The 17,778-nt window shown below is 42.5% G+C and overlaps 1 protein-coding gene across 1 annotated transcript; it reads right to left on the bottom strand.

Annotated features, from left to right (window-relative positions):
• Positions 1–851: 851 nt before the first annotated feature.
• Positions 852–17,256, bottom strand: LOC311066076 (E3 ubiquitin-protein ligase TRIM35-like). Its single transcript, XM_084087051.1, has 6 exons — positions 16,645–17,256; positions 5,631–5,726; positions 5,186–5,416; positions 5,086–5,108; positions 4,886–5,004; positions 852–3,968 (listed from the first exon to the last, which is right to left on the bottom strand). The coding sequence occupies exons 1-6, from the start codon at positions 17,038–17,040 to the stop codon at positions 3,109–3,111; spliced, it is 1,725 nt and encodes a 574-aa protein (XP_083943177.1). The 5' UTR covers positions 17,041–17,256; the 3' UTR covers positions 852–3,108.
• Between the last annotated feature and the right edge of the window lie 522 nt (positions 17,257–17,778).

The raw sequence follows: 17,778 nt of genomic DNA, 5'->3' as shown, positions 1-17,778 counted from the left end.
TAATACAATCAAGAATTATTTAAATCAGTTTGAACAACCATTCAGTATTTTTGCCATCTCTGAGACATGGATCAGCACTGAGAAGGGAGCTGACTTTGAACTGGATGGTTATGAATTCAACTATATAAACAGAGAGGGGAATACTGGTGGAGGTGTAGCTTTGTATGTAAATAAATACCTGCAGTATAAAGTGTTGGAAAGCATGACAAGGGTGATGAATGATATATTTGAATGTATAACAGTGGAAATTATAATGGAAAAGAAAATGAATGTAGTTGTTAGCTGCATCTATAGAACTCCAGGTTCTAACTTAAAAATCTTTATGGAGTGGTTTGAGGAAACATACACAGCTTCAACTCAGAAGGCCTTATTTATCTGTGGGGACTTTAATGTTGATTTACTCAACCCAAATAATCACAGACCAACAAAAGAGTTCATCGATACAATGTACAGTTTGACTCTGTACCCTACCATTACCAAACCCAGTAGAATTACTTCTCACAGTGCCACGTTAATAGATAATATTTTTACAAACTTATTGGATAACAAAACGATAAGCGGACAATTAGTTAATGATATCTCTGACCATCTACCTGTTTTCTTAGTATATGACAGCTGTTATACAAGAAATAAACAGGATGCTGGACAGCTATTTAAAAGAATAAGAACTGAGGAGACAATCAATTCACTTAAAGAAGAGTTATTTAATCAGAACTGGGAGTTGGTATTAAATGAAGATAACATTGATAAAGCATATGAAACTTTTTTGTATACCTTTAATTTAACATATGATAGAAATTGTCCAATTAAGAAAATCACCAAAAGAAATAAATACTTAGATACACCATGGATCACAAAAGGATTGAAAAATGCCTGTAAAAAAAAGAATACACTCTACAGAGAATTCCTAAATAAATATAAATAATATAAAAATAAATTGACAACCATATTACGGATCTCAAAACAGGAATACTATAGCAAATTATTAGATATGAATAAAAGTAACATTAAAAGTATTTGGAATATATTAAACAATGTAATTAGGAAACACTATAGAAAAAATAATTATCCACAGTATTTTATTGATAATGATGAAATCATAAATGATATGAACGATGTGGTTAATAACTTCAACAGGTACTTTGTAAGTGTTGGACCTAAACTGGCAGGAAAAATCCTTGATCCTGGATCAGCAGATGATTGGAATGAGAAACTAATATGTAGAAATTCAAATTCAATGTTTCTCACGGCAGTGGAGCAGAAAGAAATCATAGATATTGTACTTAAATGTAAAAACAAGATGTCAACAGACTGTGATGGTACTGATATGACAATAGTCAAAAAGGTTATTGAAGCAATTGTTCGACCATTGACACATATCTGTAATCTTTCTTTCCAAACTGGTAAATTTCCAAATAGCATGAAAACCGCAAAAGTCATCCCATTATACAAAACTGGGGACAGACACCATTTCACCAATTATAGGCCTGTTTCCCTACTACCAGAGTTTTCTAAAATCTTAGAAAAACTGTTTGTTAACAGATTAGACAAATTTATTGACAAACACAAATTACTTGCTTAAATTACTGCGTGGAAGCAACACCTACAAATCCTCACTCCGACCGTTGTGCACACTCCAGAAAAGAGCCATCTGGATAATACATAAGGCAGGTTTCCAGGATCATACAAATGATTTATTTAGAAATTCCTGCCTACTAAAATTTTCAGATCTGGTAGAATTTCAAACAGCTCAGTTAACAAACAAACAACTACCAGATAATATACAGAAACTTTTTACGGATAGGAAAGGGGGTTATGATTACAGGGGAAGGTGCAACTTCAGGATGAAGAGTGTTTGAACAACCATGAAGAGGATGTGCATTTCAGTCTGTGGTGTTAGGGTTTGGAATAAACTCAGTCAAAAACTGAAGCAATGTCCAAGCATGAGTTTGTTTAAAAAGAGGTTTAGACTGATGATTTTTGTGAAGTATCGAGATGAAAGCCAGAGGTGAATTGATGTCTCGTACGGTGTAGATAGAACTGTACATGTGAGTGGGACGAGATATTTTTGTGTAGGTGTGTATGCATATGAATGTGTATGTGGGTATGGTAGGGGGATGTGAATAAGGATTTGAAGTCAAGGCTCTAGAATTTACTATACGAATAATATTAGATTACTTTCTATTTGATATATGTTCATATTAATTTTCTTTTATTTATTTATTTCTTTTATTTCTTTTTTTATTTTTTTCTCGTATAAGACTTTGGAAATAGGATGATTATTGCAAATGTAAGTTTTGAATAGAGGGGGTAGGATTACTTTTTACTTCTTCCAACCCCTTTTCAGACATGTTAAAGAGTGTTAGTGTGTATTTGTTTGTGTGTATATGTATGCATTTGTGTATATATGTAAGCGTTTGTATATGTATGTAGGTATGTATATGTACCTGTATATGTGTATATGTATATGGGTATGTATGTATGCACGTAGGTGTGGGTATGTGTGGATATATATATGTATGTACATATAGATATGGATGAGGGTTTCTATGCACATATGTGTCTATGTGCTCAATTTCATGTGGGAGTTAAAGACTGGCTGTATGTGATAGAAACAAAGTGTAGGAACTTATTAACATGTCTGAAATAAATTAAAAGAAAGAAAGAAAGAAAGTTTACACAAGAGTGTGTCTTGTGTCTAAATGTCCCTTTTCATGGATTTACAAAACAAAACTTTTTTTACAAATTTACAAAACTTTCCGCTTGTTCCGTCACGTAGCCCCCGAACATTCAAAGAGAAACATGAGAGGAAGTTGATATATATATGTATAAAGAAGGGTGAAATCTGCAGCCCGAAAGTTGTCTGTTGGTCAGGAACTCTTTAGTCCATTCTGTGGAAAGCCGTTTTAATTGTGTGAAGTGGAATATAAATGAAAACTTCTTGTTTATTGATCTGAGTGTTGCTGTGGTATCAGTCATGTGATCATCACGACCCAATCACAGCCACCGTACTGATATTCAGATCAACAGCACTCTTACTCATGTGATATGGATTAAATATTGGAAACATGATGAAAGCAGGAAGATCCAGATCTACAGGAGTGACGTTTACTGACTATTGACCGGTAAGATCCTCAGAGAGCCAGAACAACAGAAGAATGGAAAGAGTGTGTGAGTAAAGGTGGCTGTGAATGTGTGTAGATGTGTGTTAGTTACAGGATCAGAGAACGACACCGTTCCTCCGTCATAGTCCAGATTCACTCTCAGACGATCAAGATCCTTATAAACATGAAAACCAGAACCTAAAGGCATAAACAGTACATCCTCCTCAAAATCCCGTTCGTCCTCCTCAAAATCCCGTTCGTCCGCCTCAAAATCCCGTTCGTCCTCCTCAAAATCCCGTTCGTCCGCCTCAAAATCCCGTTCGTCCTCCTCAAAATCCCGTTCGTCCTCCTCAAAATCCCGTTCGTCCTCCTCAAAATCCCGTTCGTCCACCTCAAAATCCCGTTCGTCCGCCTCAAAATCCCGTTCGTCCTCCTCAAAATCCCGTTCGTCCGCCTCAAAATCCCGTTCGTCCGCCTCAAAATCCCGTTCGTCCTCCTCAAAATCCCGTTCGTCCTCCTCAAAATCCCGTTCGTCCTCCTCAAAATCCCGTTCGTCCTCCTCAAAATCCTGTTCGTCCTCCTCATACCACACACTCCAGACATCAGTGTGGAAGAAAACATCTCCCTTCCTCTGGTTTGATGCTGTAGTTACTCCAAGTCTCCACCATGAATTCTGTTTAACCTCCACATCCCAGCAGTGTGTCCCTGAGTTAAAACCCTCTGAACCCAGAACACAGAAATAACAGTCAAATCTCTCTGGATTATCAGGAACAGGTTGATAGTTCCAGCTGTCTCTCACACTGGTCAGATCATCAGACAGGACGAGAAGTGGATTCACCGTGTTTGGATCCAGAATCACAGGAGCTGATGAGACACAATCAACAGATGCTTTTATTCTGATCTTCATATAACGATCAAGAGTGAACCCAACACAGATTATTATGAATTATGACACTCGTCCTGTTGATCAAACACATTTTCCTCTGATCACTGTCAGTGCTGTTATTAGTTTCACACTCGTTTTTATCATCAGCGTTTAACGGCATCAACTACAAACATTAAATATGAGATTCAGACATTTGTGTCCATCAAGAGAAACTGATACTTTGGGAAAGTTAAATAACAATAAATCAATGAGATCTGTTGAGATTTATGCTGTAGATGAAGAACTGTAAGTGTGTGTCTGATCTTCAGCATCTGATCATCTTCATTTTATTGGCTCTTATAGTCTGTGTTTTGTTTTAAATTAGTTTATTATGACTGTCTATTGGGTTTGACTTACAAACATGAATCACCTTCAACACTTCCTAGCCACGCCCTAGCAACCATTGTCGAGCACCCTAGCAACCCAAATCCAAAGAGAGATATCTTGTAATCTGAATGTCATAGAGGAGAGAGGTTTATATCATTCATACTGGCAAGCAGCCTTTGAAGTAACATCATTGGCAGCTGCCAAGCCACTCCCTAGCAACTAAGCAGAGTACCCTAGCAACTGTTTAGTAAGACCTATAACTCTGCACCAGAACACCGTAGAGACATGGTGGTTGGCTCTCTGGCTCTCTCTCTCTCTCTCTCTCTCTCTCTCTCTCTCTCTCTCTCTCTCTCTGTCTGTCTGTCTGTCCATCTATCTATCTATCTATCTATCTATCTATCTATCTATCTATCTATCTATCTATCTATCTATCTATCTATCTATCTATCTATCTATCTCTGTCATGAAGAGCCTCTAACTCTCCACCCATCCATCATGTCCAGCTCAGATCTCCTGCTGTCAGACTCACTGTTTTGGACGATGTCCTGCATCTTCTTCCAGACTCTGAATGGCAGGTTGCCCAAGTATCGTGGCACATGAATCAAAGCTCCAGAAGCCATCTGTGGATCCGGCTGTGAGCTCTGGACTCTGGAAGAACATTCAGGAGTCAGAACTGCAGTGGCTTTGGATCAGAACCAGAGAGACCAGAGACAGGAGCAGATCACTCACCTTTCCATTGAGACTGGAAACTCCTGCAGAACAAACACACCATTTATCATCAAGAACTCAATCAATCATCAATCAATCAACCAATGATCTGAAATCAGACCTTCAGAAAGCAGACGTCATTGGCTTTCATCATCTCCTCCATGTCTTTGATTGTGTGTGAAAGAGCTGAGATGTGTGTGTTCATCTCCTCTAGCTTCTCCTTCATCCTCTGCTTCTTCTGCTCCTCTTCCTCCCTCAGTGCAGTGACTGTAGCTTCTTCTTCATCTCTGAGAAACTGATGAAGCTTCTCAAACTGCTGTTTAATCTGACGCTCTGTGTGCTCAGCTTGAGACTGAAATCAAAGCACATTCACTTCAATCATCTCAATCGACACACATCATTAATATCCAAGATAAACTCGGATACCCGACATAAAACGGATCCAGAAGCAGATTGCTGCTAGTCATTTACAGAAATAATAAACTGTTATCCATTATATCAAATCATAACTGTATATAGTGATCCAACAGCTGTAATGAAAATGAGTCTCGTTTCTGTTTCCTCACCTTGATGTGTTGAACTGTTTTCTCAAACTCTGCTTTCATTTTTTCATTGTGTTGAAGTTTCTCTTGTAAGGACTTCAGTGCTGTATTGAGCTCCTCCTAGAATTGAACAAAAATACATTAAAACACCAGATTACAGTGAAGAGAAGACAATACAGTGATATGATCATATAATGCAGTGAAAAAGTATTTGCCCCCATCTCATACTAAATTGATTCAGAAAATAAAACCTACCATAAAACAAAGGCAACCTGAGTAAACACAAAGTACAGTTTGTAAATTACAGTGTTATTTATTGAAACAAAAATGTTATCCAATACCAACTGGGCCGGCGTGAAAATGTATTTGCCCCCGTAGTTACTAATTCCTCAAATCTATGAAACTGCATTTATAATGTAGTTCAGCTGGACTAAACACAACCAGTCCTGATCACTGCAGCCCTGTTCAATCAGATCAACACTGAATACTGAAGCCTGATTGGTTCACGTCTGTGCACCTCTACAGACAAATGGCTTTTCAGCTCGCTAAAACGGACGGGGCCGACTGCATATTTAAGATGCGCTGAAAACTGTTTTCATCAGAATTGTTCTCCTTCAAACGTGAAGATCATCTCCTCGCTGTCTCCAAAGAGAAGAAGATAGGAGCCTTTCTGCTCACCGTTGAAACAAGCCTCAACTAGAGGATTATCGGCTCTTCGACAGCTAAAGCTGACTCGCTGCTTCTCCTCTGGGCTATCCGGCAACTCTTCAAGAGACTATGTCACTATTAAAAGAGCAAATTTGAGTAACATTTGTTGCAAAATGCCATGCCACGAGTGTTGCTCCTGCAGGGCTCCCTGCTTCCCTCATCTGGAGCGAGTGCCATGGTTTCATTTGGCGGCTCCGAGGAGGACTTTGATGACACTATGTCTCTGAAGTGGAGGACTGAGCGAGCCTCTTTAACCCCTCGCCGCCCAGAGACGGGCTTGGGAAGCTTTTACCGGCATGTCAGATTGGGTTTTAGTAATAATCAAACGGAGTTACTCGCTCCAGGTCTCCCGCAGGCTCCCCTGCTTCAGGAGTGTGACTAACACTTTAGTCTCGGACAGCGACGCTCACGTCCTCCGAGCTGAAGCACAAGCTCTGCTAGTGAAGAGGGACTCAGGCTTTTACAGCCGCTTCTTCCTCGTTCCAGAGAAGGATGGCGGCCTCAGGCTCATCCTCGATTTGAGATGTCTGAACCGCGCTCTGGTAAGACGGCCGTTCATAATGCTAATGCTAACTTTGAAATGAATCCTCTCACAGATCTGATTGTTTTTTTATCAGTGGATCTGGAGGACGCTGTCACGGAACACACACGGGAAACAGGCAGATCCAATTGCAGTATAATTATTTATTAGGGGTAATCCAAATCGGAGTCATCCAGGCAGGGGTCAAAATCCAAATAAGCAATCCAACACGAGAAACAAAACAAGAACAGGCGAGAAACAGACTTCAGAAGTGTAGTGACGAATAACAAGGACTCCGTGACAAACACTAACCAGACAGGGTATATATACACAGAAACTAACAATGTGATAGGGAACAGCTGAGTGCAATGATCAGTGATGAGTCCAGACAGGGATTGTGGGAAATGCAGTTCAAGAAGTAATGGTGACAGTATGGGGAAGAGACCTCTAGTGGACACCCGGGGAAACACAAACCAGACACTGTGACAGACACATACTTTCATATACAGATAGCCTCTCATCACAGTTCTTGAGATTCACGTTCGAAGGGGTACTTTTATGATATTTGTGGATGCAGATCATTTATGCGGATCATTATCAGCTATCAACCATGAGTAACCAGATCGTTTAGTAACCGGATCTGTGTTTGTACTGGCTTCGTACCCAGCAAGCTAAACACATCCACTCAATAAACAATCTTGACACCAGAGTCGTCGTTCAGATTTACTGAATAAATGTGTAAAATTGTAACACAATATAAAAACAAAAAGAATACATAAATAAAACTGTAACATGGTAAATGTCAAGTCCATCAATGTACAACAGGAGAAAATAATACAAAGTGTTCACACAATATAATGCAGAACTATGAAAACAATCACTTTATATGCACTCCCTCAAAAACATACAAAATGCCATAATCAAGAATAATCAAATTCCACTTACAGGCAGTGCCTCGTTTAAGAGTTGTTGTTGCTATGGACTGACGGCAAATTCAACATGCTCTACAATGTGCTGTGTTGTTCTTTTGAACCCAACCCCGGAAACTGAATAAAACCAATTCAAAGTGCAGAATATAGAAAGACCAGCAGGGGGAGCAAAAAACGCTAAGATAGGCAAAGCCAGAACACTCCCAGTCTGGTATCTCAAAGATACCATTTACACTAACAGTTACTGGACTAAACAGCCTGATCTGAAGACAGGAGGTATACTTATTCAGATATAGGTCTGCGATAGGTTTTGTTTGTCCCATGTTGAACAGTTTTCACATCCAGTTTCCTCACCATACCGTCTGTACTGGGAACGGCCTTCACAATTATCCCCATTGGCCACTCATTCCTTTTGACTTGTTTGTCCTTGAGCAGTACAATGTCACCTTCTTTTATGTCCGGATGTTTGTGAAACCACTTGCAACGGCTCTGAAGTGTTCCGAGATACTCCTTCCTCCACCTATTCCAGAACATTTCTGCTAAGGCTTGAACCCGTTTCAATTGAGATTGGAGCATGTCTTTCTTGCTCAAATCTTCTTGTGGAGTTGTGAGATTACCAGGTTTTTGTGTCAGAAGCATAGATGGTGTTAGAATGAAGGGGAATTCAGGATCTGTGGAGACTGGGACTAGAGGCCGTGCATTAATGATGGCTGTGACCTCAGACATGAATGTTACTAAGACTTCGTGAGTAAGCTGTGCGTACCTGTTTTCTAGGAGCATTGAATCTAGGATTCACCTTGTAACACCAATCATGCGTTCCCAGGCGCCTCCCATATGAGAAGAGTGTGGCGGATTAAAGACCCAGGAACATCTTTGCTCAAGCAGGTATTCTCTCACCTCTGATTGTTCGTTCTCACTCATTTTAAGCTGTCTAGAGGCACCAACAAAATTCGTCCCACAGTCGGAGCGCAGCTGCTTGGCAGGACCTCTAATAGAAAAGAATCTTCTAAGAGCATTAATGAGACTTGAGGAAGTCATTGACTCAATCACCTCTATGTGAACTCCTCTAGTACACATGCAAGTAAACAACACTGCCCACCTCTTGCTATTTGCTAGACCACCCCTTGTGCGCCGTGAGTTCACCTCCCATGGCCCAAACACATCTAAGCCGACAAAGGAAAAGGGTGGATCCATTTGCAGCCTTTCCGCTGGCAGGTCAGCCATCTGTTGTTCCTCCATCTTGCCTCTTTGTTTACGTCAAGTAACACACTTTTGGATAATACTGCTAATGCATCTTTTAGCCCCAATTATCCAAAAGCCATTAGATCTTATGGTGCCCTCCATAAGATGTCTGCCCTGATGCTGCACACGTTCATGAAAATGTCTAACCAGTAGGACTGTGATATGATGGCGAGCCGGGATGATTAGGGGATTTGTTTCTTTATCTCCTAGCTTTGCTTGTCTGATGCGTCCACCAACTCTTCAACTTTAAAAGTGGACTATGTGAGGGGATTTCACCCGTGGAAGTGATGCATTCCAGCTCCTCTGAATACACTTCATGTTGTACACTGTTGATGATGATTTCCTCTGCTTTCAAGAGATCGCTTACAGATAAGCCCTTTGAGCAAAAATGCCAACCGGTGCACTGACTATCGTCACTTGGTTCAGTGAAACAATGAGCAATGTAGTGCAGCCGCGCCACAGCTCTGACGACTGTTCTCCAGTCTGAGAATTGCTCAAATCTTTTGGTACCTAACTGGTCCATTTTGATGTGGGTAGACAAGACTTTAACCTCCGAGCGGATTTCAACATCTTTCTCTGCATCAATAAGGTCATATGAGCTCGGACTATCAGGGAGCTGCTCTGATGGATAGTGCAAAAATGAAGGTCCTGTGAGCCAAGTTGTGGGCTCAAGCTTCGCAGATGAAACCGAACGAGAGCCATGATCGGCAGGATTTTGCTCAGAGGAAACGTACCTCCATTGTTCAGGCTAAGTAGACTGTCTGATGCGCTGCACTCTGTTGCTCACATAAACATGGAACCGTCTTGACTCATTATAGATGTAGCCTAACACTACTCTACTATCCGTGTAGAACCTTATTCTATCCAGCTTCAGATTAATCTCTTCTGTAATGAGTTCAGACAATTCAACAGCTAGGACTGCAGCACATAGTTCCAACCTAGGTACAGAGAGATCAGGTTTTGGAGCCAACCTTGCCTTGCCAAGAATAAAGCCAACCTCTGTGTTGCCATTCTGATTCAAGGCTCTCAAGTACGCAACAGCTGAGACAGCCTTCATGGAGGCATCCGAGAAGACACATATTTCAGTGTGTTTGGCTTCAGAAAAAGGAATGGATACATACATGCGTGGAATGTTTAGACTTCTCAAGTCTTGCAGTGAATGACACCATTGTGTCCATTCTTCATGTCTGTTTTCAGGTAGTGGTGTGTCCCACTCATGTGTCTGTGATGAGAGTTCTCTTAAGAGTAGCCGGCCCTGAATAGTGATTGGTGCCAGGAACCCGAGAGGATCAAATAAGCTGTTCACTGTTGAAAGCACTTCTCTACGTGTGTATGGCTTTTCAATGTCTGGCACTTGGAAGGAGAAGGTATCCGACATTAGATTCCACTGTACCCCCAAGCTTCGTTGATCTGGTAAGTCATCCGTTGAGAGGTCAAGGCATTTGATATCCTTAGCTAAATCGTTATTTGGAAAGGCATCCATTACTTTAACTCTGTTTGCAGCAATTTTGTGAAGCCTGAGGTTTGAGGCAGCTAGTGCCTCTTGTGCCCATCTAAGCAAATCGATGGCCTCTTCCTCAGTAGGAAATGACTTTAAGGCATCATCCACATAGAAATCTTGTTCAATGAATTTACTCACATCACTACCATACTCTTTTTCTTCTTCTCTGGCAGCTCGGCGAATTCCATAAATAGCCACTGCCGGTGAAGGGCAATTCCTGAATACGTGAACTCGCATCCTATAGTCTACGACCTCCTTAGTCAGATCATTGTCACAATGCCATAGAAAGCGTAAAACAAGCAGTCACAAGCAGTAATGGCAACAGGATCCTTTCGAAATCTTATGAGGACCCCTAACAGGCTATTGTTAAGGTCAGGGCCAGACAGCAGTACATCATTGAGAGATACTCCATCAAACTGTGCACTAGAGTCAAATACAACTCGTATTTGACCTGATTTTTTTGGATGGTACACGCCAAATGATGGAAGATACCAGCTCTCCTGGCCATCTTGTAAAGGAGGCGCTAGCTCTGCATGGTCGTTGTCGAGTATTCTTTGCATGAACTCCGTGAAGTCATTTCTCATCTTTGGTCGTTTGTCAAGATTTCGACGGAGAGACATGAAACGTCTTTTAGCATACTCTCTGTTGTTAGGCAAGCGTCTCCTAGGCTTACGAAATGGCAATGGTGCTACCCAGCTGTTACTCGAGTCCTTGAAGAATTCCTTTTCCATGATATCCAAAAATAACTGATCCTCTACTGAAGGGGCAAATTTATTGTCGTCTTTGGTCTGCTGAAAGACTGACTGGCCAAGTCTGCAGCTTAATGGGCTTACTTGACAATATGACAAGTGAGGTGGTTTTTGGATCTGTTTTTTCTCATTGAACATCTCCTTCAGTACAATGTGATTATTGCATGGACTGAAGTAGCTTGGTCTACCATTCTCTAAGATGTGTGTTCTCATGCAGTTCACCGGAGAGGGCTTGTGACACTTTCCTAGACACACATCTCCCACAATGACCCAACCAAGGTCCAATTTTTGGGCATATGGAGCATCATGAGGACCGTTGAGTTGCTTGCGGACTTTGTGCGCTCTTATTATGTCTCTTCCCAACAGGAGCAGTATTTTAGCATTTGGGTCAATAGGTGGTATCTTGTCTGCTATCACTTTTAGGTGTCTATGATGCAGGGCAGCAACAGCGGTTGGTATTTCATCTCTGTTATCTAGCATACTATTGCATTCGATAAGAGTAGGAAGTGGAAAATGTATCTCACCATCTGCAGATTCAATGATGAACCCGTGAGCTCTTCTTCCATTTGCTTGCACTTTTCCTGCACATGTCTTTAATGTGTATGGTCCAGAGGTTCCTCGTACACTGAACATGTCAAAAAATTTAGATCTGGCCAGAGATCTATTGCTCTGCTCATCTATTATGGCATAGATCCGCTTGCCTTGGTTGGGGTCACCAGCAGGATAAACATTAACAAGGCAAATTTTGGAACACGACTTTTCGCTAAACCCTTTGCCACAAACCTTGGTGCATTTTGATGACACATCACCACCATAAGACTCCTCTTCCTCCCCGCCATGCAGTGAAAAAGGTGTAGAACCAGAATGCCACGGCGCTGGGCCCGGGTGAAGAGCAGCCAGGTGTTTGTCACTCTCACACTCTGAGCATTTGACTGACACATCACAATTCTTAGCCACGTTTAATTGATGAGCAGCATCTAAAACAGATAGACAACTCCTTCAAAATCCTTTTTCTTTCTTCTAATGGCTTTTCTCTGAAGGCTCTGCATTTCTTGAGAGGATAAGGTTTATGATGTATTGGACATTGCTTATCTATCTCATTGGTCGCTCTCTGAAGACTCTTTTCATAAGAAAGATTAAAGGGGGGCATCACATCTGTTTTATGGACTGCAACAGGTTTATGAACATGGGTGTGGCTTTCACTATACCGGTTCAATCCACCAGGGTTTATGGAGAGGGAAGAAAAATTAAAACTTGGATCATTGCGTGCTCTTGCTTCTGTACACACAAACTCAACAGAAGGAGAATGGTGGGAAAGAAACTCCATATGTGTACTTGTAGTGTGAACCCTGCATCATCCACTTTTCTTGTAGTCCAAAGGGCAACTTTTGCACAATTGGATTAACACCTCTGGCTGTATCGAGATAAGTGAGCCCAGATAGATCACCTCCACTCTTAGCAGCTTCTATCTCCAAAAGCAAGTCTCCTAATTCGCGAAGCTTATGATGGTCTTTAGCTGTTATCTTTGGAAAAGTCTCTATTTTTTGAAGGGAGCCTTTTCAATAGCTTCTGGAGACCCATAGGTCATATCTAGCCTCTCCCAAATCAGTTCAAGACCAGCAGGTAAATTCCTTACATTTACAGACTTAATGCGACGGGCATGATCTGCCGAATCTCTCCCCAGCCACCTAATCAGTAGATCAAATTCCTCACCTGCTGTAAGATCAAGGTCTTTGATGGCACTGAGAAATGATGATCTCCAGGCCAGATCATTTTCAGGTCGGTCATCAAATTTGTTGAGCCCTGATGTCACAAGCTGATCTCGTGCTAAAAACTTAGCTAAGTCATACGTGGCTGCATCATGACCAGAGTGTTGAGTAGGATGATTTGTGTTTCTTCTGGGATGGTGCATGGGAGCAGCTGGATTCTTCGTATGGAGTGAGAAGCTATGTGAAGACTGGGGAAAAGGAGGATTACACTGCTCTTCATTCTCACTGCCACCGTATTGACTGGCATTCCACGAGGACAATACTCGATACACAGGTGAAGAAGGCTTTTTCTCATCCTCTAGATCTTGAGGTAATTCAGTCTTTGAACTGCCTCTGGTTGGTACAGTGTCACTAAGTTCACTGTGTTGTTTTACATACTCTTGTCACGATCGCACACACGAATATAAAAGTAGATCCAATAATGCAGCTTTTATTTAAGGGTAATCTGTATTCGTACATCCAGTCCAAGCAATAGGTCAATATCCATATAAGTAATCCAAAAACCAGAAACAAACAGGAACACGCAAAGACTGACCTCAGGAAGTGGTGTGAACTAAACAAGGACTCCGTAACAAACACTAACACAGACAGGGTTTTTATACACACAGAAACTAACAATGATAATGGGGAACAGCTGGGTGCAATGAACAGTGATGAGTACAGATAGTGATTGTGGGAATTGCAGTTCATGAGTGAGTGACACCGTGAGGGAAGGGGACCTCTAGTGTTTACCCAGGGAAAACAAACCAGACACTGTGACATAACCCCCCCTCTATGGAGCGGCTACCAGACGCTCCAAGACAACACTACAAAACAAAACAAGAGTCCAGGAGGGAGGTGGAACGGTGGAGGATCAGGGGGAGGGATGGGGGGCCAGGTCCATGAAGGGGAACAGGAACAGGGGGTGACGGCTTAGCCGGCGGCCAGGGCGAAGCAGACGACCCATCGGGCGGCCAGGGCGAAGCAGACGACCCATCGGGCGGCCAGGGCGAAGCAGACGACCCATCGGGCGGCCAGGGCGGAGACGATCCCTCGGGCGGCCAGGGCGGAGACGATCCCTCGGGCGGCCAGGGCGGGGACGATCCCTCGGGCGACCATGGCGAAGACGACCCTTCGGGCGGCCACGGAACAGGAACAGGCACCCGCTCAGGAACAGGCACCCGCTCAGGAACAGACACAGACACCGGCTCAGGAACAGACACAGACACCGGCTCAGGAACAGGAATAGACACCAGCTCAGGAACAGACACAGGCTCGTCGGTGGCCATCTTGTCCGGAGACACAGGCTCGGCGGCGGTCATCTTGTCCGGAGACACAGGCTCGGCAGACGTGAAGTGAACAGTCTCTGGCTCGGCAGACGTGACGTGAACAGTCTCTGGATCGGCAGACGTAACGTGAACAGTCTTTGGATCGGCAGTGCAGGCGACTGGCTCTGGATCAGCTGTGCAGGCGACTGGCTCTGGATCAGCTGTGCAGGCGACTGGCTCTGGATCAGCTGTGCAGGCGACTGGCTCTGGATCAGCTGTGCAGGCGACTGGCTCTGGATCAGCTGTGCAGGCGACTGGCTCTGGATCAGCTGTGCAGGAGACTGGCTCTGGATCAGCTGTGCAGGAGACTGGCTCTGGATCAGTGGTCTCGGCGGACCGAGATTCTGGCATGACGGCCTGGGGAATTGAAAGTGCTGAGACTCGTGAAACCTTCAGGAGATTGATTGCTCGGACAGATCTCAGTGGCAGATCGGCCAGCTTAGACACCAGTCCACTCCATCCCTGGACGAGTTCCACGGACGCAACCGTGCTGGCAGACGGCACGGTCTGCGGCAGGTCACGCCCCGCAACCGATGGAAACACCGGTTCGGCGGCAGCTATCTTGTCCGGAGACACCGGTGCAAGGTCAGCCCTCCCCCTGGAGAAACGAGTGGGTCTGACGTAGCCCACCGGTTACGCCTCTCCAGGTAGTCAATGAACTCCCAAAAATCCAGGTTCTCCAGCCCCATCATCTCACATCGGAGTAAAGGGTCGTCGAGGCAGTTGTTAAAAAAATCCTTAAGTGCTGCATCATTGTACCCCATACCTCTCGATAAGGTCCAAAATGCTTGCGACAAACTATTCACCGACCGACCCTGCTGCCGTAGGGCCATTAAATGACTGAATCTTCCCCTCCTCTCCTTCTCAGTAGTGGGGGGAAGGATACGAAACCCCATACTGCTGGATCTTAAATGTGACGGAGTCCTTCTGTCACGATCGCACACACGAAGACAAAAGTAGATCCAATAATGCAGCTTTTATTTAAGGGTAATCCGTATTCGTATATCCAGTCCAGGCAATAGGTCAATATCCATATAAGTAATCCAAAAACCAGAAACAAACAGGAACACTCAAAGACTGACCTCAGGAAGTGGTGTGAACTAAACAAGGACTCCGTAACAAACACTAACACAGACAGGGTTTTTATACACACAGAAACTAACAATGATAATGGGGAACAGCTGGGTGCAATGAACAGTGATGAGTACAGATAGGATTGTGGGAATTGCAGATCATGAGTGAGTGACACCGTGAGGGAAGGGGACCTCTAGTGTTTACCCAGGGAACACAAACCAGACACTGTGACAACTCTTCAATACGTTTCCTAGGACTTTGCTGTGTAAGGTGAATAGTTAAACTATGATGTGAACTTTTCACCTCTAGATCTGCGACAGCAGCTTCCATGACTGCGGCTTCTGCCATTGCGGCTTCCGCCTCTCTCTCTTTCTCCATTGCGTCTAATGTTGCTTCAAGGCGAGCTTTCTCTATTTTAATTTCCATTTCCCTTTTTGCAAATGAGGCCCTTGCTTGCGCAGCTTCTGTTTTTGCTCTTGCTTTAGTCGCTGCCATGCTGGCCTTGGACTTGCTGGAAGTCATGGAACATCGAGATGAAGCTGACTGACTTTTGTTATCTTCCATGACTGGTTGAAAATTTAAGTTTGATGGATTTTACCATGGATATTCTGCAGTTGTCGTGTGAGCCTCTATGCCATGGATGACAATAGCAGGCGAAATCCAGTTTCCATGATAAACAGCTCTTGTATGAAGCTTGCCTTTTTACTGTACTGGCTTCATACCCAGCAAGCTAAACACATCCACTCAATAAACAATCTTGACACCAGAGTCGTCGTTCAGATTTACTGAATAAATGTGTAAAACTGTAACACAATATAAAAACAAAAAGAATACATAAATAAACTGTAACATGGTAAATGTCAAGTCCATCAATGTACAACAGGAGAAAATAATACAAAGTGTTCACACAATATAATGCAGAACTATGAAAACAATCACTTTATATGCACTCCCTAAAAAACATACAAAATGCCATAATCAAGAATAATCAAATACCACTTACAGACAGTGCCTCGTTTAAGAGTTGTTGTTGCTATGGACTGACGGCAAATTCAACATGCTCTACCATGTGCTGTGTTGTTCTTTTGAACCCAACCCCGGAAACTGAATAAAACCAATTCAAAGTGTAGAATATAGAAAGCAAAAAACAAGCAAAAAACGCTAAGATAGGCAAAGCCAGAACAGTGTTTGTGACTCGTTATAATTCTTTACATGTGAATCAAGAAACATTTGTCTTACCTTATATGATGAAACCACTTCACTGATGGGTCTGAATGTATGATTGTCATGTTGTTGTGAAGTAAAGCACACTAAACACACAGGCTGTTTGTCCTCCAGACAGAAGAGTTTGAGTTCCTCACTGTGTAAACTGCAGATCTCCTCAGACCCTGATGAACGCCTCTCATTTCTCTCCTTCAGGAACGACTCACACAAGTTTCTTAACGCAAGATTAAATGGAGGAGGATCTCTTGAGGATCTTCTCCTGCAGACAGGACACTCCTGAGATTCCTTGATTCTCCAGTACCATTGAAGACACTCTTTACAGAAACTGTGACTACAGGATAAAATAACAGGAGCCATGTAGATTTCACGACACACAGGACAAATATAATCATCTTCAGCTGCTGAAGCCATTTTCACTGTTTGAGCTCCAGCAATCTAAACTTTACTTTCACTTTTTGAACGACGGTTTAAAAAACAAATCACCATGAGAATCACAAAGATCAGAAACAAACTTCTCAAATTCTTCTGTAAAGTTTTCCCCTTCGTACTCCACTGATCGCTGATTCTTTATTGCTTTTGTCGAGACAAAGTCAGTATGGCAGAAAAGAGAAATAACAAGTCAGTCTCTTCCTGGTTAGTGTTGTAAGAGGGTGGAGCTTCTGATCAAGGTGTGTTGAAACAGGACAAAGAACAACATCAGGATTTTTTTAAGGTAAAATTGACAAAACCTAAGCCTGTTCAAAACTTGCATTGAAACATTAAGATACAACACTAAATCTTTGGATTAAACACAAAAAAACATAAAAATACTCAAATATTAAAAATAAAAGATCTCAAAACCCTTATACGCGTTTTATTTATTGCTCTTCTTTATTCGTCACAGAGTTTCTCCAGGGTCTGTCATGCTCCCTCTCTCTTATAATGATTTCTTCTCATGCTGAAGTTTCAGTGATAAACACTCCTCTATTTATCTGCTGATTGTCAGTGTTTGGAGAAACAAACAGATCAACAGATTAAAAGTCCTGAATAAACAGGAGAAACGGAGATGAGACAAAAGTGTGTCTCTCATGGATCACTCGTCAGCACCTTTATTAACACTTATTTAGTATTTCTTGTTAATTATGAAAAATATACTCACTTTATTACCAT

The sequence above is a fragment of the Abramis brama genome (assembly GCF_963993115.1).
Source record: "Abramis brama genome assembly, chromosome: 16".
NCBI classification, from domain to species: Eukaryota; Metazoa; Chordata; class Actinopteri; order Cypriniformes; family Leuciscidae; genus Abramis; species Abramis brama.
This window is presented reverse-complemented; position numbering and strand designations above follow the sequence as displayed.

What these genes read in the sequence shown, in the direction of transcription:
- LOC311066076 (XM_084087051.1), bottom strand. Translation starts at nt 17,040, where the DNA reads ATGGCTTCAGCAGCTGAAGATGATTATATTTGTCCTGTGTGTCGTGAA. An exon ending in AAACAGTTCAACACATCAAG is followed by an intron (nt 5,417 to 5,630) that starts GTGAGGAAACAG and finishes CTTTGATTTCAG; the next exon opens with TCTCAAGCTGAGCACACAGA. An exon ending in TTTCCAGTCTCAATGGAAAG is followed by an intron (nt 5,005 to 5,085) that starts GTGAGTGATCTG and finishes ATGTTCTTCCAG; the next exon opens with AGTCCAGAGCTCACAGCCGG.